This window comes from Ursus maritimus, unplaced genomic scaffold (assembly GCF_017311325.1).
Source record: "Ursus maritimus isolate PB19 unplaced genomic scaffold, ASM1731132v1 scaffold_30, whole genome shotgun sequence".
NCBI lineage: Eukaryota > Metazoa > Chordata > Mammalia > Carnivora > Ursidae > Ursus > Ursus maritimus.
In genome coordinates this window covers 4,813,948-4,836,301 of record NW_024425564.1, presented here as the reverse complement: position 1 = coordinate 4,836,301, position 22,354 = coordinate 4,813,948, and the positions used below count along the sequence as shown (strand labels likewise).

The 22,354-nt window shown below is 54.0% G+C and overlaps 2 protein-coding genes across 4 annotated transcripts; one reads left to right on the top strand and one right to left on the bottom strand.

Annotated features, from left to right (window-relative positions):
- Nucleotides 1–8,682: 8,682 nt before the first annotated feature.
- Nucleotides 8,683–15,341, bottom strand: BAK1 (BCL2 antagonist/killer 1). 2 transcript variants are annotated; one of them, XM_040644748.1, is made up of 6 exons: nucleotides 15,102–15,341; nucleotides 12,984–13,084; nucleotides 11,868–12,003; nucleotides 11,359–11,502; nucleotides 10,088–10,268; nucleotides 8,683–9,995 (listed from the first exon to the last, which is right to left on the bottom strand). In XM_040644748.1, exons 2-6 carry the CDS (start codon nucleotides 13,051–13,053, stop codon nucleotides 9,891–9,893), a joined length of 636 nt encoding a protein of 211 aa, XP_040500682.1. In that variant the 5' UTR covers nucleotides 13,054–13,084; nucleotides 15,102–15,341; the 3' UTR covers nucleotides 8,683–9,890. The 2 variants fall into 2 exon arrangements, with proteins under 2 accessions (XP_040500682.1, XP_040500683.1); XM_040644749.1 differs by lacking the exon at nucleotides 15,102–15,341 and adding an exon at nucleotides 13,973–14,052.
- Nucleotides 15,342–17,023: 1,682 nt separating this feature from the next.
- On the top strand, nucleotides 17,024–21,361 carry LOC103665554 (putative gametogenetin-binding protein 1). Of its 2 annotated transcripts, XM_008693503.2 has the most exons (6): nucleotides 17,024–17,584; nucleotides 18,027–18,121; nucleotides 18,327–18,471; nucleotides 19,352–19,491; nucleotides 20,669–20,815; nucleotides 21,092–21,361. In XM_008693503.2, exons 2-6 carry the CDS (start codon nucleotides 18,113–18,115, stop codon nucleotides 21,140–21,142), a joined length of 492 nt encoding a protein of 163 aa, XP_008691725.2. In that variant the 5' UTR covers nucleotides 17,024–17,584; nucleotides 18,027–18,112; the 3' UTR covers nucleotides 21,143–21,361. The 2 variants fall into 2 exon arrangements, with proteins under 2 accessions (XP_008691725.2, XP_040500684.1); XM_040644750.1 differs by lacking the exon at nucleotides 20,669–20,815 and having other exon boundaries at nucleotides 17,035–17,584.
- Nucleotides 21,362–22,354: the final 993 nt, after the last annotated feature.

Below are 22,354 nucleotides of genomic sequence, written 5' to 3'. Positions count from 1 at the left end.
TCTGAGGGAGACATGCGTAGACTCGGATATGACCAGACAGCTTTAAGGAACTAAGACTGACTTCATGGAGCCAGTGAAGACACCTTGAAAATATCAGCCTAGTACCTTACTTAGAGGGTTCCCAGGAGCCCCACCAGGGGAGTAAGGAAGGTCACTTCCTGGAAGATTCAGGAACGTCAGGGTATTTTGGGGACCTCGAGAAGAGAGGAGTTCACCCAAACCTATAGGTATTGCAGGCAAAGTCTGATGGCAAGTTTCAGTTTCGCTTCTTAGCCAATTTCTATCTGAAATTCCTTATGAAAAGTTCCAGCAAAGCAGATTTAAAAGAACCTATGTGGCCAATCACTATTCTTGCTGAGCTTATGTAAATGATTAGGCCAAATTTGTTAAAACTGGACTAATTTTACAAATAAAGTAGTCTTAATTTGGCTATCTTTAGTGGAAATGAGGGCGATTTTAGAGAGAAAAATTATGTTTCAGTAACACACCTTTGTGGATATTAGATTCTAGTTCTGATTAATTGTCTTTGAGTTTTAAATGACGGGGTTGGATACTGAATTCTTCGGGTTTCCTCAAATCTCTGAAGTTTCCAACTTTTTCCCCATTCTCTTGACTTGGAATCATTGAGAACTAAAACTGCCCTTTTTCCTAAAGTCCTGCAAACTGAAGCCGAACAATGGGACATAAATGTTAGAGAAACTGTCACAATGGCCATGTGTAGACAATCTTAGTACCTTAGTGTATGGGACACGCGAGAAGATGGCCAGAGACATTCAAACTGCAAACCAGGAAAATCTCTGATTGCCGCTGCCTGCCCTCAGTCCATCTGAAGATGCTTGAAGCCTGACATCTAGAAATCTCACTGGCACCACTCAGGACTCAGACGCTGGATTTATAATTTGCCTCAACCACTAACCTGTGTTTTTCTTTTGTTTCCATAGAAATGTTTCTATTTTATTTTATTTCATTTTATTTTATTTATTTGAGAGAGACTGCATGTGAGTGAGGAGGAGCAGAAGGGGAGCAGAGGGGGAGGAAGAGGGACAAGCAGACTCCATGGCTGAGCACAGAGTCAAAGGCAGCCCTTGATCCCAGGACCCCAAGACCATGACCTGAGCGGAAACTAAGTCAGATGCTTAACCGACTGAGCCCCCCAGGGGCCCTGGCCATGGAAATGTTCCTTATTCATTACCTGATTGCCTCTACAATATAAGCCTGAGAGCCCACCTGTAGGACCACCTCCTGAGATGAGACAGCTGTTAACTGAACTGAACTGTTCTCATATGGAGCCAACTTTGTACCTAAGGTCCAGAGCAGAACACTGAAACTCTGGCTATGCAGGAACAATGCTGATCTCTGATGTTTTTTTGTTTTTTAAAAGATTTTATTTATTTGAGAGCGAGAGTGCGAGTGAGAGAGCACAAGCGAGCATGAGCAGGGGGAGAAGCAGAGGAAGAGGGAGAAGCAGGCTCCACGCTGAGCAGGGAGCCCAACGTGGGACTCAGTCCCAGGACCCTGGGATCATGACCTGAGCTGAAGGCAGACGCTTCACCGACTGAGCCACCCAGGGGCCTTGTGATTTTTTTTTTTTAAAGGATTTTATTTATTTATTCGACAGAGATAGAGACAGCCAGCGAGAGAGGGAACACAAGCAGGGGGAGTGGGAGAGGAAGAAGCAGGCTCATAGCAGAGGAGCCTGATGTGCGGCTCGATCCCATAACGCCGGGATCACGCCCTGAGCCGAAGGCAGACGCTTAACCGCTGTGCCACCCAGGCGCCCCCCTTGTGATGTTTTTATAAGAAAAAAATATTGGTCAAAAGGGGGATCTTCTCATTACTTCTAACCAGCCTTGGGCTTATCTAGGTCTTGACAGTTGGAGAATAGGAGGGGTCTACTTACTAGGGAATTTGGTTACCCCTTTCTCTGTTCACAATTCCAGGGAACTTTTCAACTTTTTGCTGAACAAAAAGGGAATCAACACCAGATGGGGATTACTTGCCTGGTTATCAAGAGGATGGACCTTGGTGTTTGTTTGGGAGAACATGTTTAGTGGCCAACAAAACTGCTCTTGCCATTGTTGCCCAACAAAAAGAAAGTCAATTCGTTGGCAAAGGTAGTGCCTGATAATCACACTGCTTTGCCCTGTATTCTTGCAGAACAGGGTAGAATGCCGTCGCTACACCACTGGCTGTGTTTATATCAACGCTTCTGCTGCAGTAAAAACTAAAGTCTCATCTAGATAAAATCAAAGAGCCAGTCACTTGGCCATGGCAAATTTCCCCAGAGGTGCTTGGGAAAAGCGAGTGGTTTACTGGATTCTTTTTCTGGATTCCCCAAGGGATTAGGTCAATGTTACAAGGACTACTAAAATTTGGGTTATCTATACTTTTCATTTCATTAATTGGATATGTGCTAATCAAATGTGCTTTCCAGTGTTGCTCCAAAATGGCCAAAGAAGGAACTAATATTTTGGTCATGCAGAATGTACTCGTTAAGCCAAGGACCAGGGAACTGTCCCGATTCCTTCAAGGCTGAGGAATGATCATAACTTGGGGGGACTGAAAATGTGCCCCATAGGATTAATAAGATTAAGACTAACAGGAAATGTAAAGCTTGTTTTTCAGAGACCTGTCTCTCCCTAATCAGATATTGTTTCTTTTCAGACCCCACACAACGAACCCACTAACTGTTTCCACAGAGGCCTAGACTCGCATCAAAGAAGGTCACTGATTCGGTTTCAACCTGTGAACGGCAATGCCCTGCAGGCCTTCCCTGAGATAATGAGCCCAAGATCCCCTCCAGCTTATACCAGCTTTCAGAGCATAGTCCCTCTTGTCCTGCAGATGACCTCCTGACAAGCGGGGCCAAATTTTGCCTCATTTTAATGTTACGGCTCCACGCCAAAGTGAACATGGGATGTATGTTACATGTATGTTTGCTCAAAACACATGCTTCATCTTTCCTCACGAGTAGTCTTTAATTTCCCTGTCCTTTGCATCAATATGTATATAATCCCATGCCTAAAATTATAAACATTTGTTCTGATCTCACTTGGGGGAAAGAGATTTGAGCCAGCCTTCTGTCTCCTCTTTTTGCTGCCTCTTGAACAAATCTTTTTGCTGCTGCATACTCGACGTCTCAGTGATTGGCTTTGCTACGCGTTGGGCAGACCAACTTGGGTTCATTTACACTATTTGCAGTTGCTCATGTAAATCAATGTTCAATTAATTAAAGTTGTAAATTTACAAACAGATTTTCCTAAGTTTTTCAGTTTAACTTGCATAACTTTGATGTTCTATTTAGAAATCTTGTGATTTTCATATAAAAATAAAAGTAATAAGTTGTTCCTTGATTAATGTTCAATTAGCCCATGGGCTTGACATATTAAATTTGCTTGAACATTACTCTTGCCATTCACAAAGTTAGCTAATTAAATTCTCTTACATATTTAAACTACATTTACAAATTTAATATACTTGATTTTTTTCAAGCACTTCAAATTCCTCATAGGGCCGATTTACAAGTCAAACAAGAAAAAATCTTAAGCATGTAAATGACTCTCATAAACCTAATATTTCAAGCTTTTAAACGTGGCAAATCAAGTTATCTTAAAGATTTCAATAGTGTTTACAAACATAATCAAATTATCTTCTACCTTTCAGCTTCAAATTACAAGTCTGAAATAATTACACAATTCAATTTGAAATCACAAGACTAATCTGTCAGATTCTCTAATATGCCAACTTCTCTTAAATATTATACACACATTACACACACAGACTACCTCAATCTCCAAAAATCTTTTCCCTAAGTGGGCGCCCGGGTGGCTCAGTCTGTTGAGCATCTGACTCTTGGTTTCAGCTCAGGTCATGTTGTCTGGGATGGAGCCCTGCATGGGGCTCCTCGCTCAGCAGGGAGTCTGCTTGTCCCTCTCCCTCTGCCCCTCCCCCTGCTCATGCTCTCTCTCAAATAAATAAATAAATAAAATCTCAAAAAAACACACAAAACCCCAAAACTTTTCCCTAGGGGCACCTGGGTGGCTCAATAGGTTAAGGGTCTGACTCTTGATTTTGGCTCAGGTCATGATCTCAGTGTCCTGAGATAAAGCCACCCCTTGGGCTCTGTGCTGACCGGAAGTCTGCTTAAGATTCTCTCTCTCCCATCCCCTACCCCCACCCATGCTCTATCTCTCTCTCTCTAAAAAAACAAAAACAAAAAAACATCTTTTCCCTAACCTTACACAAATGAAGGAACATTACGGACTTCTTTTTATATAGCATTTTCCTTCCCAAGGTGGTAGAATAAAATGTCTTCTGTTTGTATTTTTCTTGCCACAATTCTATAATCATCTTATTGATTTGTCCCTACAACTAAAAAAAAAGTCTTATAATTATCCTTCTATTTTTTAATTTTATTTGCAAGAGAGAGTGAGAGAAAGAGAGAGAGAGCACGCATGAGCAGAGGGAGAGAGAATCTCAAGCGGACTCTGTGCTGAGCCCAGAGCCTGTCGCAGGGCTCAAACTCACAAGCCTGAGATCACAACCTGAGCCGAAAACACAAGCCAGATGTTTATTCGACTGCACCACCCAGGCGTCCCTGATAATTATCCCTCTAAATGTAAACCTAGATTTAAACAAAACTAATCAGTGTATTAATTTATATTATTTATCTATGCAAAGGAACAGAAACAACACTTGTGATGGAGTGAACAATGCAACTGACCAGTATCTTATACCATCCTGGTCTTTCTTTAGTATACTTTTTTTTTTTTTTTTGCTTCATCTATAAAATGGGCATAGTAATTTCTGTCTTAGAGAGCTGTACAGCCAAACAAGACGTCTGTCATAAGCTTAAGAACTCAACACATGTTCATTTCCTCCTTTCTCCTTTTCTGGCACCACAATCTTTCCCCAAAATTCAGATTAAAGTGGAGAAATTCCAGGGCCTCTCCTTCTTCTAAGTGTAAGGGCAGGGGGCATATCTAGGACGCAATTTTGTGAAACAGAAGAAAAATTACTTTCTCCAGAGAGGCACCCCCTTCCTCACTCTGATCCCTCCACTGTCCGCAGTGGGGTTTTGAGATGATTTGCTGCTTTAAAAAATAGAAATAGGGTCTGTTTTAGAACTAGAATAGAATATGGGTTCAATCCCCATGTTGGGCATAGAGATTACTTAAAAAGAAACATAATGTATATATTTGTATTTTGTATTTAAAGGATACGTTAAGGGGGCGCCTGGGTGGCACAGCGGTTAAGCGTCTGCCTTCGGCTCAGGGCGTGATCCAGGCGTTATGGGATCGAGCCCCACATCAGGCTCCTCTGCTATGGGCCTGCTTCTTCCTCTCCCACTCCCCCTGCTTGTGTTCCCTCTCTCGCTAGCTGTCTCTATCTCTGTCGAATAAATAAAATCTTAAAAAAAAATTAAAAAAAAAAGGATATGTTAAGGATTCCAAGGTCATGTGAAGACAGTCTGTTCCATTACACTATACACTCTACTATATATCACCATACACCAGGATTGCCCCACACCCTGACCAGGACAGCACTTGGCTTTGAGCCTACACACAACCCTTCTCTCACACGGCCCAGTAGCAGTGTTATTCAGGTTCCTGGAAACCTTGTTCTTTTTCAGGAGACATGGGAACCCACATCTCTAAGCCCAACCCAGAGCTCCCCTTGCACTCCGATTCACAGCATCCACAATTCAGAGATGCAGAACGTGCCAACTTCACCCCGCCTTGCCCTGGTGTGGTCCACCTGAGAATTTGGCAAGATGTTCCCATTCTGGAGGAAGCCTACCCATCCGCGGGAAATGAACTGGAGAAGTTGCCCTCAGTAAGGTCAGAGATCAGGGGTCAGATCAAAACATGAGAAGGTTGCTGAGTGCAGCTCCCAGGCAGCCGATCGTTGCAGAAGTCCGAACTCTGCAAAAGGAGCTTCCCGGTGGACGCGATGCAGCAGGCAACTTTGAAGAACTGTCTTCATGCTATGTTCTTAGCCAAAGCTGGGAAAAGTTGAGGCATTAGGCGCCAAGAATGACTCCAAGATTGCAAATCAAGAGTTAAGTGGAACTGGGAGGTATTCTGATTTGTCCGTTGATTTCAACAATGGGTGCCCACTCGAATGTTACTGTCCAGATGTCACACACAGGCCTTCACATCCTCACAGGCATCCATTTGGTTGCCGAATCCCATACTCCAAGTGGAGGGAGATTCTGTGGCTTTAGTCCCTTCAGCTATTAAGGGACTTTTCTCAGAAAAATCTGGTTCCTGTTCACATCAGTTCATCACCTGATCTTGGTCTTACGACGCTGCCCCTCTACTGAATCATTCACACAATTTGCTGGGGATCTGCTCCCAGCCATGTGCTCAGTAGGCCAGATCACTGCTTTTTGTTCCTTTATTATCTGGTGGGCTGAATCCCCCCCCCCCCAGCATTTTTAATATGCCAGGAGTCTGGTGTTCACCTTTTTAACATGTCCAGCAATTGGTGAACACGCCCCAGAAGCTGTGTGTGTTTGCTGGGTTTCCGGTTCCTTTGGAAACTCCCACCAATCTTTGGTAACTCCATTCCGTCTCCCTCTCTTTCTGTCTTACACACACACCTGCCCACACACGCGGAATCAGAGTGAATTAAATCCATATTTTACAAGTGTCTTTGATCAGGGGACTTTACATCTGAGGTGTGTACAACTGGAACAGGATGTGGTGGTGGTTTCTTTTATTTTAATTAACTAAAGAATTAATTGTACTTATTTTAATGCTATTCGGATGGTTAGGCCATAAAAACTTATATTCAATTCACTGAGTGGTTTGGGCAAAGGGAGGATTTTCTTGTTCGGATGGACACCCAGTGACCTAAAATAAACTTTTTTCAGGTTGGTAAAACATTAGGCACATGAATGTAAACTGTGGGGTGGGGCGGGGAGGCAGGGAGGCTCTGGGTAAAAGGCAAGTCAGGTTTTATACTCACACAGCACAACTGAGCAAAGGACACCTGAACAGGCTTCTCTCCCCGGGCTGTACTACCTACTCCTGGTCGGTGGCTCCACAAGACAGGAATCTAGACCTCTGTGATGGAAACGAAGCTACAATTTCAGAGGAACCACAATTTTGAGAATTTAACTTCCTTAATACCTGCAGAATCCATCTGCTCCCTTGCACCCCTACGACCTCTGCCTTTTTCTGTGCCTCCCAACTTCTCACGCCCTGCTTTCGCCCTGCTTTCGGCAAGCCCGGAACGCGGTGAGATTTCGGTTTTGGAAACTTCATTCTGGCAGAACAAAGGATGGAGTGGAGGGGACCAGGGTGGACTCAGACCAAATGTTTTGGGGCTCCCCACGCCCTCAGGATAGAGTTCCAACTTCTTCCTTACAGGGGCAGAAAAAGCCACAGCTCCTGCCACTGCCCGCCGGACTTCCTCCCAGGCTTGGAAACGCCAGGTCGTCCAAAGAAGGTCCTCAAGCGGTTCTCAAAACCCCGCAGGGAAGAGGCGGGAGGTGCATCCGGAGGCCCCGCCCACCAGAGGGCACGCTGGCGTGCTCGGTGCGGCGACGGCCATCTTGGATTCGGGCAGCCCGCCCATCTCCACGGTCTTCCTCTTCTTGTGGCGGTGGCGCGGCGGCTGCGCGCGGTGGGCAGAGGCGAATTACACCCCCTCCCCGCCTGAGCCTTTGGTGGTCCTGTGCTGGAAACCAACGGCCCCGGTCCCCACCTGGCCGGCCTCTACGTAAACCATCGAGCCAGTACCCTGGTGGCAAGTGCCAGCTCCCGCCCTATCTGGGCAGGTACCTCAGATTCCTTTATCTGTAAAGTTGGAGTTTAAGCCCCCCACCTTCCAACCCCCCAGGTCACGAGCTATAACACCTACCGATTGGGCGTGTATGATAAATTCTCAGCGTGAGGCCTGGCACGCAGCGTGTATTCCCTGTAGGTTGTCTAGGAGCTTTTCCTGCGGATTGCAGGGCGCCTCGTAGCCACCACCCTTCCAGCCACCACTGTTGGGGGGGAGGGGGGCAGGGGGGGAGCGGCTTGCCATGACTGCAGTCTGTACGTGGACCCTTTGAAGACCCAAGTCCAAAGGGAGAGGGGACTGGCAAGATGTCCTCAGGGAGTGGCAGTGAAGCCCCTAAGTCCTTTAGGACTCGCATGTGACCATTTTGGAAGGGTGTCAGAAACACAGACCCGAGTGCCCAGGACTGGAAAGACTTTGGAACATTTGAACGCCCCCGTCCTTGTTATTTTTATCACCCCTAGCTGCCTTCCCATAGGGACTCCAATGCAGCACATAATTCCTGGAATGAAAAGCCCTGTGTGTGTGCTAGTTGTGGCGAACATGGGGAGGAGGGGGCTGAGACACTGCATCGGAGGCAGAGCCAGGTGCCAGAGGGGGCTTTTTGGGCCTGCAAGGATGGTGGCACCAGGGAGGGGCATTCAAATCAGGCCCGAGGTGGCCTCTGGGAGTCCCCAGACATGCACAACAGCTCTACCAGCTCCACGGCCAGAGCCCAGCAGTTTGGGGAGCAGTAGGGAGCTGGGGCCTGGGAGAACCACACCTAGCCTTCTACAGGATTGTGAAGTAATAAACCGGATGAATGCCAGGCATGCCCAGGTTCCCCCAATCCAGCCTGGTGGAAAGAGGGGTAACAGAGGATACAAAAATTATCACATGGGAATTAGGGGATTAAAGTTGATTAAAGTTTATTTTTAAACATTCCGAGGGTGAGGGCTGGCCAGCGGGCTCCGTCTGCGTCCCCCCCTGCATTTGGCTTACTCAAGAACTTCTCTCTCCTTACCCCAAACCTCTAGGTATGAGAGATAGACAAGACATTCCCACCCCCATCCACAGGACAGGCTTACGCAGGTGAGGAGTGTGGAGAGTTGAGGGGTGGGGGGTAGAGTTCAAGTATTCACAGTTTCCCCATCCACACCCCCAGATTACACTGTGCCCAGGCCTTGAGGGAGGATCCTAACTCCGGGGTTGCTGGTGACGTTAACAGCCCTTTTCTCACTCAGAAACCTCAAATAAGCTCCTTACCCCCTTTCCCTGACAATAACAAACTAGTCCTAAAGTTTATAGTCTGGCCAAGGAGGGGACCGCAGCACTCCACTTACCCAAGACCCCTCCTTCCTTATCTGGAGTGATGGGGGCAAGGTGGGCTTCACTTGTAGTGAATAGACTGGGTTTAAGTGGTAATAGGTGAGGGAAAGGGGGAGCACTGAGGATCTTGGGAGGCAGGCTGGGGGGTGCTGATGAAGTTCTGACAGCTCTGGTCTGCACCCCCACTCCATCCCCATCCAACACCCAGGCCCAGAATCCCTGAGAGTCCACTGCAAAGGCAGTATGGGGTGGGGGGAGTGGGAGCAGGGCAATAGCTTAGGAAGGGCCAGGACTGGGCTCCAGGCCCAGCAATCAAGCTCTGACTTTCTAGAACAGCTGAATCCTGGGGAACACAGGGTGGCCTACTAACCCCCACATCCCAGACATCCTGGGTGGGAATGGGGGCGGGGAGAGTCCTTCCAAGGGCATTATAAAAAGATATAACCATTAAAAATTTGGGGGGAAATGACTCTCAGCTTCTTGCTTCCCCAAGTTGTCAATCTCCCATGTGTCCAATAGACAAGGCTGATGGAGTCCCAGAGAGCCGGGGAAGGCTACAGCCCCTCTCTGACAGGATGGGGCCCAGAGAGGGGGCCCATTAGCACCATGCAATGTTGGGGCACCCTGGCAGTCTGACTGGCCCCTGGGCAGGGGCCCTCCTGAAGCTGGAGTGCCCACTTGCTAAAGCTTCTGTTTGAGGGGGGCCCCTGCAGGGGAGGGGGGAGGGGAAAAGGCTTGGCTGAAGTCCAGGCAGGGGTGTCTGCTAGGATCCCAAAGGGCCCCTCTGGGAGTCATGATTTGAAGAATCTTCGTACCACAAACTGGCCCAAGAGAACCAAAGACAGAACTATCAGCACGTTGAGGATGGGGCCATTTCCCAAGTTCAGGGCTGCCACCTGCCAGGAGAGACGGAGAGGTCACCGAGGGGCCGACAGCAAATCCAGGCAGGCCAGGGCTGGGCTGGGGCCGGGAGAGAGGTGGCACTTACCCAGCCGCCCCTCTGCGCGATCCACCGGGCAATGCAATGATGCAGCATGAAGTCGGCCACAAAGCGGGTCACCTGGCCCAGGAAGCCGGTCAGCCCACGCTGGTAGACGTGTAGGGCCAGGCGGTAGCCGAAGCCCAGGAGAGCCACCACTCGGCCCCAGTTGATGCCGCTCTCAAACAGGCTGCAGGCAGAGTGGTGATCCTGTCAGTGGAGAACCCCAGAAGGCCCTGCGGCCCGCTCTTCCTCTCCCACGGCCTGGTAGCCACCCGCCCCGCTCCCGGCTGGAAAGCAAAATGGCCGAGCTGTGAACCAAGGTGGCAGAGGCTGCCCCAGCCTGGCCTCAATTTGGGCAGAGCCTGCATCTCTGTGAAAGGAGAAAACTCAAGGTGCGTATGAGCGGGACGCTGCTGCTGGGTTGTGGCCGCAGCGCCCTGAGCGCCGAGGGACAGAGGGCAGGGAGGGCAGAGCAAGCAGACAGAGGCAGTAGGGAGATTACCTGTGGCTGTTGCTGCTGGCCTGGCAGCCCGAGAGACAGCAGAAAGAGAAGGACAAAGAGGAGGTTAGGACAGGTCTTGGAATCTGAGTGGGGCGGGGATGGCCTCAAAGGACAGGGGCAGGACGTTTGGGCTCTGAGCGCTGACCTGAAGTCTGTCACCTACCCCCACCTTCACCCCAGTGTCAGTCACCTCGAGGCCGACTCCTAACCCAGATTTAACAACAGATGACACAAGTACGGCCACTGTTCTGAGACTACTTCCTCTATTTTATAGACGTGGGGCCTGAGGGCCAGAGGGTTTCATAAAGCCCGTAAGTGGCAAAGCTGAGATTTGACCCAGGCACGTGGTCTCCCTAACCACACCTGACTGCCTCTGGGACACCAGACTGTAGCAAAGGGAAGCCATGTCCAGGACATGAGTCACCTGACCGTCTTCGGTAGGAGTATGATTCCGAACTGGAAGGACAGCTGAGCCTCAGCGGGGCTGGGGAGCTCTGCCGACAGCCCCATCCTGGGTGCCTCTCTAGTCCTGATCTACCTGGTCAAGTCCTCAGTGCCCCAGCTCACAAGAGCTGCAAGCTTCTACACCTAAGATGAGGAGTCTGCGGCCCAGAGAGAGAGAGACAGGGGCCCGAGACCACGCGTGAGCTAACAGCAGATACAGGAACGGCACACATGTCTCTTGACGCTGACAGAGAAGCGTGTGTCTCCCATCCCACGGGCGGGACACAGTGTGAGGGCGACAGCACAGCAGAGAGGCCGGGGCCAGGGCTACCTCGAGGCGATCTTGGTGAAGTACTCATAGGCGTTCTCTGCCGTTGGCTGTAGGTGCTGCAGCATGGTCTGGAACTCAGAGTCGTAGCGCTGGTTGATGTCATCCCCGATGATGGCGAGCTGCCGACCCACCTGCCCCATGGTGCTGGAGGAACGGAAGCCAGGTAGGTGAGCAGGCCCAGGGCAGGCAGGGCTGGGGCCTGGGCTCACGGAGAAGGAGTTCCGCCTGAGATGCCCCCGGCCTTGTGGACCCCTCCCTAGACGTTCCTGACGGTGTGCTCAGACATGAGGGCCGAGCCCAGGGTCATGGGGCAGGCACGCGCTACAAAGGGTGCAAGGTCCCAGATGGGGGTGGAAGCCCAAAATGGAAAAGGCAAAGATGGGAGAAGGACAAGACACCCCCCCCCCACCCCAGGCCTCCCCAGCTCCCTGGACCTACAGGGCAGTGACTTCACATGAGCCTCCACTTCCCTGAAGATGTCCCTGTGGGCCCAGGAGCCCTTTGCTCACCTGCTAGGTTCTAGGGACAAGGAGACCATTTCTGGGTCAGCAGGCGCAGCCGCCCCCTCAGCCTCCTGCTCCTGCCGATGGCGGTAAAAAACATAGCTGCGGAAAACCTCCTCGGTGTCCCGGGCTACCTGCTCCTCTGAGGATCAAAGCCAGCAGTCAGGGAGGAAGGGCTGGGCCGGCAGCCCCGTGCTCTGTGGATGGCTCACTCTTCCTCAAGGCCTCCCTGTCCTCACCCGTGCACAGAAGCGTCCCTAACTCGAGCCCTCAGTTAACACCCGGTGCTTACTGTGTACAGGACTATCCTCACAACAGCCTTGTGCAGTAGGTGAACCCCAGTGTACAGATGGGGAAGCCGAGGCACGGGGCGTTCATGTAATTTGTACAAGGTCACACGGTTAGAAAGAGCAGTGGAGCCAGGACGTAAGGCAGGCACGTGGGACTTCTAGTGTGAGTTTTCATGTGTACAGGTACCCAGCCCTTATGGCTCAGGGAATGTGGGAAATAGAATTTGAAAATTGTAGCTTTGGGCTCAGAAAAGTCACATAGGGCCATAGTGACAGACGGGGCACTGAACCCAAAGCCCAGGGAGCAGTGGGCTGGGGACTGCAGGCGTCCCTGATGGTCCCCTTGGAAGAGGGAAGAAGGGCAGCCATCTTACTTCCTCCCCAATGCCGTAACAATCGCTTTTGCCAGTTAGCACGCCTGACGGGGTGATAAGCCTAGGAACTTCCTTCTTTCCCCTACTGTAGGAATAGGATAGCCACACCCCACTCTTCTGGCCTCTCCTCACCCCTTCCTGCTCCTCTTCCTTGGGATGGCACTGTGCCCACCTCACACACCCTCCCGGGCCTCTCCTAGCCTCTGCCCCACCCCCACCCCCAGGCCCAACCTCCTCCCCACTCCCAGGGCTTAACCTGGACTGCACTCCAGCTTCTGAAGCCACCTGCACCCACCCGCACCAGGTGGGGAGACGATTTTCTCCTTTATCAAAGGTGAGTGAATGGGGCAGGACAGCCTGCCTGTAAGTCCTGCCTGGCCCTGTCCACTTCTGCTCTCAGCATCCTCTCAGACAGCCCTGGTGGTTATAGGATGGGTGAGGGGCAGAGAGACCCTTACCAGAAGTAGAAGATGGGGCCGTCTCTCCACACTCCTGCCTGGGAGGACCTGGGCCTTGCCCGGATGCCATTTCTCAGGTTCTGGTGGAGGACAGGGTTAGCCTGTGGGGATGGGTGAGAAAAAGCAGAGATGCGGACGGGCAGGGAATGTTGACGAGAGGGTCCCACAGCCACGGGGCGGGGGGGGGGTCCCCCATCCCCCAAAGACCCCACGGTCCTAGCTCCAGCCGCCTCTCATTTCACCACCTTGGGTCCCTGTGACATCTGCTGGCAGAATCAGAACTTCCTAAGCATTCTACTAGCAATCCTTCAAGAGAGAGGGAGAAAGGCAGGGCAGTCCGGATTCATAGCTGGGGACCTGGGGCCTACAGCCAGGGTCCTGGGGAGGGGTGATGGCAGCATTGCCCTCGTGGATCTCAAGTCATAATTCACCTCACTCCTGGGCAAATGAGGCGAGTTTTAGAGGCTGGGGGCTCTTTCCGCTGCTCCTGGGGGCCTTCTGCACCCTACCTAGCACAAGCTTACCGTAGGGTTGCCACCTTCTAGCCAATGACCCATGAAAGCTGTGCTTGAAGGTCCCACTTCCCCTTGGCTGGTCAGAGTATGCCTGTTTTCCAACTCAGGCCTCTTAGCCACAAACACTTCCTGAGCACCTATGCCTTACTTACTTTGACCACTCCTCCAAGGGTGTCAGACACTGAAAATGTTCATTAACCCAGCAAGGGAAGCGTCATCATACCCATTTTACAGAGGGGGAAAGTGAGGCACCAAGAATTCAGGGCCCGAAGGCCACATAGCTAATCAGGGAGTCAGGGTGGTAATTTGAATTTTCATCAGTTCATACCCTCAATACTCACTTAAGATTTATTTTCCAGTTTGTAGTTAACTGTTGACATCTCACCTGTGCTCTACCCATTCCTGCCTTGCAGTGAGCTGAGGAAGCTGTCTACACAGCTCCCCTCCCCCGCCACGTGTACCCCCACCATATACCTGCTCTCCTGTCCCCAGCCCATTTTCCTCTTTGCGCAGTCCTGGCCACAGCCCCGATCTGCTCTGTGAACCCTCGACAGAAGGAGTATTTCCTGGACGTGAGCTGTTTCACTTTCAATTTGCACCCCTTCCTACCCACCCCTCCAAAGCTGCCTCCTTCAGCGTTTTGGGGAAGTGCCCCTCCTCTTACTCCTGCGGAAGGCACAGTCCTACCCCAGGCCGAGGACAGCCACCTCCTCCTCTCAGGGAGGACCTGAGTACCCTCCCCGCTTTCCTCCTGCCTCTCAGGCCCGGGGCCATTTTCGAAAGTGCCCCAGGGCGAGAGCTCTCAGGAGGGGTGGGGGAGAGCTCTCCACCCCTCCACCTCCAGAGGGCAGGGAGAAGGGGAAAGGCAGACCCTCCCGTCCTCCAGCCCTGGGTGCCAGTATGAAACAGAACTTTGCTTGGCACACCCCCATCCCTGTGGCTCCTTCCGGAACAAGATGCCCTTCCCTCTCCCCTGGTCCCCCCCACCCCCGAGCAAAATCGGCACCCCCGGACAGCAAGGCAGGAAGGAGGATGCTGACTGCACCACCAACTCCATCCACCGCTACCCCAGGGGTTCGCTGCTGGGGAGTGGGTGGGGCCTCAGAGCGGCCCCCAGGGCCAGAGGCCTGTGCCGCCCTGGGCCTACCCCTGCCCTCATCCAAGTAGCCTGACTTCCTGGTAAGGGGAGTCCCCTGCTCTCCATTTGCTGGGCCTAGGATGTTCCCCAGAGGGAGATGCCTGGTTGGGCGGCAGACCCGGTCTAGGGCTCTTGGGGCAGCAGGAAGTACCATGAAAGTTCTCTCCCTGCCCTTGACCTTGGCTCTGACCTCCACTCCCAACCCCCCAGACTGCTAAAGGACCTGGTTCTTTGGCACCCGACTCTTTGGCGCCCAGGGCCAGGGCAGGGCCGGGGAGGGGTGCCAGGGCAGCTGTCTGAGGGGCAGCCAGAGGGAGCCCTGGCTGGATCAGGCCCCCAGGCAGAGCTACCCAGGCAAGTCTCCAGATCTCCCCCTCCCCACCCGGCTGCCCGCGGGCTCCTTGTACCCCCCTGGGGCTGGGGCTGCCAAAAGCCGGGAGGATGGCCAAGACCCTCCCACCTTACCTGCCCGGACCCTAGCCCAGGCCCGGATGGCTCACAGGGCCGAGGCCAGAGATCCTGAGGGGCCAGCGGCTGCTCCCGGGGGGTTGCGTGCCCAGGCCCGGCTTCCAGGCAAGGCGTCAGCGCAGTCCCGGCGTCTGGATGCAGCCTCCGCTTGTCCCAGAACGGCCCTAGGGACCCGCGAGGCTGCGGTGATCCTAGAGGTGCCGGCGGCTCCCGGCTCCAATCAGCTCCCTCTAGAGGAAGTTGCTGCGTAGCCGCCGGACGTGGATGCAGGGCCTCCAGCCTGGGGGTCGGTCTGGACTGGTACGGAGGGGAGACGCTCCACCCCTCACACTTGGCCCAGGTCAGGTGGCATGGCTCCCCTTCTCCCACTCCTGATCTTTGATCTGCACCCCCTTTCATCAGTCAATACCAATAAAAAAGCCAGTGTCTTAAGCATGGCGGTGTGCCTTGCTCTTTGGTGGCCGGCCGTGGTCCCACTGAAGTTTTTCATAACCGTTGGAAGTGGGTGCTGTCCACTACACCTGTTTTACAGATGAACAAACTGAGGGTCAGCGGGTTTGAGGACTCCCCAGGTCACTAAGCTGGGGTTATAATCAAGTCTCTCGATGCCCTGAGGAGTGATAATACTACATTGAGATTCAATGTGCAGTTAAGATGTGCACAAGGCACTCTGGTGGAGGCTCGAAGTCCTGAAGGTGACAGGCAGGTAAACAGAGATGGGAACGGGGTGTCTGGGTACCACCTGGGCACGTGCCAGTGGATGCTGAGAGGAGAGAAAAAAGGGAAGACAGCAAATATCTGGCCGTGGGGAATGGTTTTCAAGGGCAGAGGCCACTCCGTGGGACCAGAGAAGGACAAGCCAGGTGTAGGGAGGTGTGTGCAGAGGCCCGAAGAGCCCCTGCCCCATTCTTGGTCCCAGGACCCCCAGCCCCCATGCCTCCTGAAGCCTCATCAGCCACCCCAAATCTGCCTCCCCATACCTCCTTCCCCTGCCTCATCCACCCCCTGCCCTCTCTGGCCCCAGCTAATCGACACCCCCCACCGTGTCTTCCTCCCAGCCTCCCCATTCCCCCCCTCCCTGACCTTTGCCTTCTAGAACTCCTGGAAGTTTCCAACTGGAGGTTTTAATTTGAAAACTCCTCCTGTTCTTAAGCAGTTGGTGGGGTGGCTGCTGCAGCCCCTCCCTCTGAGTCAGGGTCTCTCAGGATGGAGGCCCCAGCTCCACCCCCTCCATCCCCTCCATCCCGACTTTTGGGCCGCTCCTCCATGTTCCGCTTTTTCCGCAGCCTGATGGGGAGCAGGGGCAGCCCAAAGAGCTCTGACAACGCCCTGATGCGGAGCCGGGCATGCCCCTCACAAGAGCAAGATGCCACCCGCCTGATGACAAACCGCCAGGGAAGGGTGGGGAGGAAGGAGCTAAGACTGCCCACCACACTACCCTACACGCTCTCCGTGGCCTTGCCACGGCACGATCCCAAAGGGCTAGGGATGGGGGACCCAGGGGCCCAGACCCCCACCCCCATGGAGGTCCTGAGGGTGGGGGCCCAGGGTGGAGAGGTGAAGCCCATCCTGCCCCGGGGAAGCCAGGAGGTGCTGGGCAACTGGTCTGAGAAGGAGGAAAGGGAAGAGAAGGAGGAGGCAGTAAGGGAGGCCTCCGGGGATACCAGGATCGAAGACAGGTGAGGGACTGGGCTGTGTGGGTGGCGGGCAGGGGCCTGGAACGGGGGTACTGGGGCAAGGATATGGGGCTGAGATGGGAGGACCCAAATTGAGGAAGGCCCAGGAATGTGGGTCTTCAGATGGATAGAGGACTGAAATAAGACCCCTACCTGGGTGAGGAAGGGACAGATGTAGCAAGGGTGGGAAGGAGCCTGGGGGCTGGGGGCGGGGGAAGGTTTGGAGGGAGGGTACCAGAGATGGGATGGGTCTTCCCACAAGTCAGGGGTTGTGGGTGGAGGCACCAAAGATGAGAGAGGGACAGGCTGGGGATTGGGAGGGGAGAGTGCCAGGGTGAGCCAGGCTGCCATTGCTTCCCAGCTCCTTCCTCGTCCCCACTTCACCCTGCCTTTCCTCCCCACTCTCTCCCTCCTGGTTCCCACTCCCATTTGGACCTGGCACCACTCCCTGTGAGTAAGGGGGCCCACCTCCCGTTCTGTTCCCTACCTTCTTCCTCACTCTGCCTTCAAGGAGTGACAACCCCCCTGAATGATGAAGACCAAGCAGGGAGCTGTTGGAGGCGGGAGGGGGGAGGGGGCTGAGCAGAGCCTATGGGAGGGCCTTGGGGAGTTGGGGGGTTTAGGGAGCCTTTGCCACATCTCTGGCTCCACCTGCCACCCCCATCTGACTATGCTTTGGGGTCAGGGGCCACTTTGCCCAAGCCTTGGAGGTGGAACAAGGATGCCCACAGAGGGCCACGGGGCCACTGGAGGTCAGCCCCAAGACCTTCACCAGGGAGGAGGAGAAGGAGTGTCTGCTTGACGGTGAGTGTGGTGGCCACAGGCATTGGGGCAGTGCCAGAAATAGGCCCTCTTCCTCAGACTCCTCGGGGGTGTGGGGCCTGGAAGGACACAGAATGGTTTGAGGGAATGCTGGGGGCAGGCTGCCTGGATTTGAATTCATTCCATTCCACTATGCCAAGCTGTGGGACAGGGGCAAGTTGCTCAACCATTCTGCGTCTCCGTTTCCTTGTCTCTGGAATGAGAATGGAACAGTATCTACCTCAGAGGGCAGTTGCAAGGAGTCAATGAGATGCTCTTTGCGGAGTGCCTAGTACCGTGCCTGGCACATAGGAGGTGTTTGCTAAGAAAACGAGGGACCTCTCCCTCACTTCAGCCTGCTCCGTGCCCCTGTCCAGCTGGGCCTACCTAGGCCTGGGCTGCTCCTTGTTCCTGTCAGCCTGTCAGTGACACTGCGCCTTCACAGGAGACCTCAGGCTGGCCTCTTCGAAGGTGGGGGCAACTCCTTGGAACCGCCTCCTCACCTTGTACAAGCAGCTTCAGAAATCAGCCATGACCAAGGTCTGTGCGACCAGGCTGGGGCAGTAGGGGGTGAAGCCTGGGTGGGGCTCCTCCCCACACTTGGCTGGGCCCCAGGATTTTTGGCTTGGGCAGACCCCTCTTAACTTTTGGGGAGCTGTACCCTCCTGCTTTTTTTTTATCTGGGGGTGAGGCTGCAGGCTTGGGTCCGTGTCCTCATCTGATCAGCGACGGGGCTTGCCCTCAGTTTCCTCTCAAGGAAGGCTTGCCTGATGAGAAAGGCAAGGAAGAGGAAATGGAGGAAGAGGACGGCTCATTCAAGCTCTGTGTCCCAGGCATTGTCACCCTACAGTCACCGCTGCATAAGACTTTTAGGTCAACAGATACAGTGGGTAAGTGCGGCATGCAACCTGCTCTCAGGCCCGGGGACTCCTCTCGGCCCCTGCTCAGGGGTGTGATACCAGTTCTTACCACCAGGTGGGACCAGAGGACCTAAGATGACCACTGGAGCCGGGGTGTGGGGGTGGGGCTGAGGACCCGTGGCTCGACTGGAGAAGTCTAAGCTAGTCCTTTCTCCAGGTCTGGGAGGCAATAGGTGGGGACGGTGACTAGGGCTTGTGCTCCCAGGAGCATCACCCTTTCCCAGGACAGACTTCTAACCCATTCGGTGCCCCTGTGCTGCCCAGACGTGGTGAGCAAGGATGGTAATAGCATAACATGATCACTGTTGACATTTGCATAGCCAAAACTATGGGCCAGACCCTCTTCTGAGCATTTTTCATGAAATGCCATATCACAACTCTAAGGTAGGTCCTCTATTATAATCTCTACTTCATAGTGAGGAAGCAGAGGCATAGAGAGTTTAAGTAACTTGTCCAGGGTCACACAGCTAGTATGTGGCAGAGCTGTGACTTGCACCTCGGCAGTTGGGGTAGTCCCAGATCCTTGTTCTTGAGTCTGTGGCTGGTGGAAGGTGAGGGCAGATGTCTGCCCCTTGCATGTTCTCCCCAGGAGGTGAGAACACGCACACTCAAGCATGCAGGAGGGAGCCCACTGGCCAGGGAATTTCCTGGGGAAGTCAGGGAGGTGGGGAGGTGGTTATGCGGCCAGCTCCAGGTAATGGAAATGTAGGGGCCAGGGCTGGGGGTGACCAGGGACTGCACAGGGCTGGGATGAGGCCTGGAGAGCCGGAGCCGTCTCTTCTCCCTTCCATCGCCGGCAGGTTGCCCCACCATCTCCTGCCTGCCCCATGCCCATTTCTCTGACTCTCAGGTTTCGTGGAGTCGGAGTTAAAGAAGCTTCTGGCAGTACAACGGGAGTCCCGCCTCTGGAAGATGGGCAGCCATGAGGGCCGAGAGCTGCTGACCCAGCCAGAGATCACGCTGGAGGAGGCGGGCATTGTGGACGGCCAGGTAGGCCCGGCCTGTCCCGGACCACTGCCCCCTGCCTGAGGGCACTGGAGAAAGTGGGGCCTCCCACCTCCATAGGCCCGTGGCCCTGGCTCCAACCTCCCACGGCCTGGGTAGCGAAGGCAGCATCCCTTCTTGGTGGTGGTATTTCTGAGAGTCGGAGCCTGACCCCTGCACACACACACTTCTTCATCCGTCTCTCCGTCTCTTACTTGACCTCATAATATTGCTCTTGTTCTCTTTTCTCCCCCATTCTCGCCCACGCTTTACTCCCACAAAAACTTGTTGACACTGGCCTTCAAGGTCGGGCCTGTCCCAGCTTCTCTGAGTGCCCATGGACGGATCTGTGGTTGGAAAACGTGTTGATGTCCTTTTAAATTAATTCGCATTCATTCGTCAACTCATTCTTTCATTCCGTGGACATTTGGCCCTGACAGGCTACGTAGCTCCGTTTTGTAGGAAAGTAAAGGGACGAAGCATAGGGTTCAGAGGCCAAAGGCTTTAGCCGAAGCCCTGCTCTGGCCTGGATTTGCTCTGTGGCCTTGGAGGCAGGCCTTGGCTTCTTTACCTGTAGAGGGAGACTGGTGGGAGAACCAGACGGCGCTTGATCTTAGCCAAAAGGCCGAAGCTACTAAAGGATCAAACAAAAGAGGGGATGCCTGCCAGCTGTCAAGGGCACTGGAGTGTTAGGGATGTGACTTACCCCTTTGGGGGAGTGCATAGCAGCATCGCCTGCCCCCCCTCCCCCGGTACTGAGGGGCAGCCCTCTCACTGTCCTGAGCCTGTGGGCCTGAGTCACCGGCCCCTCCGTGCTCCAGGGAACAAGGCTGTGCACCTTGTCCTAAACCACGGGTGGCCCCAGCTCTGGCAGGGGCCCTTGCTTCTGCCTTTTCACGCTAAAGGGATCTCTCGTCACCCTTCCCACCCTCTTTTCCTCCCAATCCCCTCCAGAACCACCCCCAAGCCAGCCTGCCTCTTTCTCAGGGGTAGGGGTCACAGTCCTGGGGTAGCCTGAGCAACATTGGGGGTCCCTAGGGAGTTTCTGGGTAGTGGCAGGTTGGGGCCCAGCTCAGGCCTCACTTGGGGGACAGAGCTGTCCCAGGAAATATCTTCCTGCTGTGGGTGTTTTGAGGGTCCTATCCTCATCACCACCCCCCACTCTCTCCTTATCTGCCCTTAGGGACACCAAGCTGAGGGGGAAGGAAGCCACCCCCCAGCCTTTGGGGAATGCTGGGGACCTAGGGGAGGGGCGCTGAGGCAGCTGAAGCACCACCCAAGGCTGGAGGGAAGGGTGCAGTGTCCCCTTGGTGTGGTGTCCAGGACAGAGGTGAGGGAGGGGAGGGCTTGGCTGGGGTGCCTGACTCCTGGGGCTTCCAGGGACCACCCCCCAACCAAGTTGGAGGGAGAAGGGTCCCTCATTTAGTGGGAGGGAGGTGGCTCAGGGTTGGTGGCCTTGGCTGGCTGTGGGGACATGGGGGAGGGTCTGGAGTGGCCTCAGGATGCTTATCTCTTGGGGGGTAGGGGAACGGTTCTAGGGGTACAGAGCAGGAAGGGAGAGCCCAAAGGCGCTGAAGGCTTTTTCTTCACCCATTTCTGCCCCCAGCACTTGCTCCTGGAGGAGATGGACGAGATGGGAAACTGGCCTCCAGAGTGAAGCTGGTGCTGGCCCGAGTCTGCCCTGCTCCCACATCCCTTCAGCCTGAAGAGGGATTTAGCCTCCCCCTCATGAGGGCACATCCAAGGCGCCCCTGGGGCCAAGGGGTCTTGAGATCAATGGTATCCATGTGTCTGCAGGTTGGGCCTGCCCAGCAGAATGTCCCCACCCATCAGACTCAGGCCTGTGCTTTTATTAATAAAACCCACTTTGACTTTGGCCTCCTTGGCTGTCTCTGGACCCCACGCCTCCTCCTCATGTAAGAGCAAGCTCAGTTTATCCAGGGTCTCGGTCTAGCCCCCAGTGTGGCAGCCCCAATCGCAGAGCCCTGAGTTCCAGTGGAGGGGCCACAGTGGAGGACAAGAGGTTTGATGGACCTGACCTGGGGCTGGGGAAGGACTAGGGGTCAGAGTGCCAGGAAAGCCCCTGCAACCACAAGACCAGACCCCGCTAGTAGGAGCATCCCTGACTTCCCTCCTAAGTTCCCAGGCCAGGCTCCCGGCCTCGTGGGGAGGATCCGGGAATTCTCCAGCAGGAAATTCCTGCCCAGCCAGCACAGGGACAAAGCCAGGAAAGCGGCCTTGGGGCCATGGGGACCTGCTTGGAGGGCTGGGCTGGGGGCAGGTAAAGGGTCCCTGGGGAGTAATGCAGGAGGGCCCCTGTTACAGGGGTAGGGGCAGGGCCCCATCCTGCTGCCCCTGGTCACAGCCCCTCTGTGCTATGCTCAGTGCCAGGTGCCTTGGGGGATCCTGGTCAGAGGGAGGTCCAGACTTCTAGAAGACCCAACTCTAAATCCCAAAAGCAAGGATAGGCTTGAGTCGGGGGCACACAATGCCGTACCTGTATTGGCTATGGAATGGGGCACCCTCATACCTGACTTTTCGGGGATCCGGTGGGAGGGAGGGCCAGGCCCAGTTTGGACACCAGGAGGTGTTGTTCGCCTGGAATCCTTGACTCAGCCTCTGGGCTGGGGGCTGGTGGAAGGGCCATCTGACTGTCCCCTGAGTCAGCCAGGAAGCAGCCTTGTGATACCATGACTCACCTGTGCCCTAATTATTTCCTCCCAGAGTGTTGGCTGTTGGGAAGGGTGGGGGCCTTAGACTGTGGCCTGTGGGGTTCCCTGGTTCCACCTGGACCCTTTGATCTCTCCCAGGACAGACGTAGCACTCCTCGTGGACCCCGTGGAGAGGATGCCTTCTCTCCCTCCCCCAT

What these genes read in the sequence shown, in the direction of transcription:
- BAK1 (XM_040644748.1), bottom strand. Translation starts at nt 13,053, where the DNA reads ATGGCATCCGGGCAAGGCCCAGGTCCTCCCAGGCAGGAGTGTGGAGAG. An exon ending in TTGTCCCTAGAACCTAGCAG is followed by an intron (nt 11,503 to 11,867) that starts GTGAGCAAAGGG and finishes CCGTTCCTCCAG; the next exon opens with CACCATGGGGCAGGTGGGTC. An exon ending in TCGCGCAGAGGGGCGGCTGG is followed by an intron (nt 9,996 to 10,087) that starts GTAAGTGCCACC and finishes CTCTCCTGGCAG; the next exon opens with GTGGCAGCCCTGAACTTGGG.
- LOC103665554 (XM_008693503.2), top strand. An exon ending in TAGGTCAACAGATACAGTGG is followed by an intron (nt 18,472 to 19,351) that starts GTAAGTGCGGCA and finishes TCTGACTCTCAG; the next exon opens with GTTTCGTGGAGTCGGAGTTA. An exon ending in GTGTGGTGTCCAGGACAGAG is followed by an intron (nt 20,816 to 21,091) that starts GTGAGGGAGGGG and finishes TTCTGCCCCCAG; the next exon opens with CACTTGCTCCTGGAGGAGAT.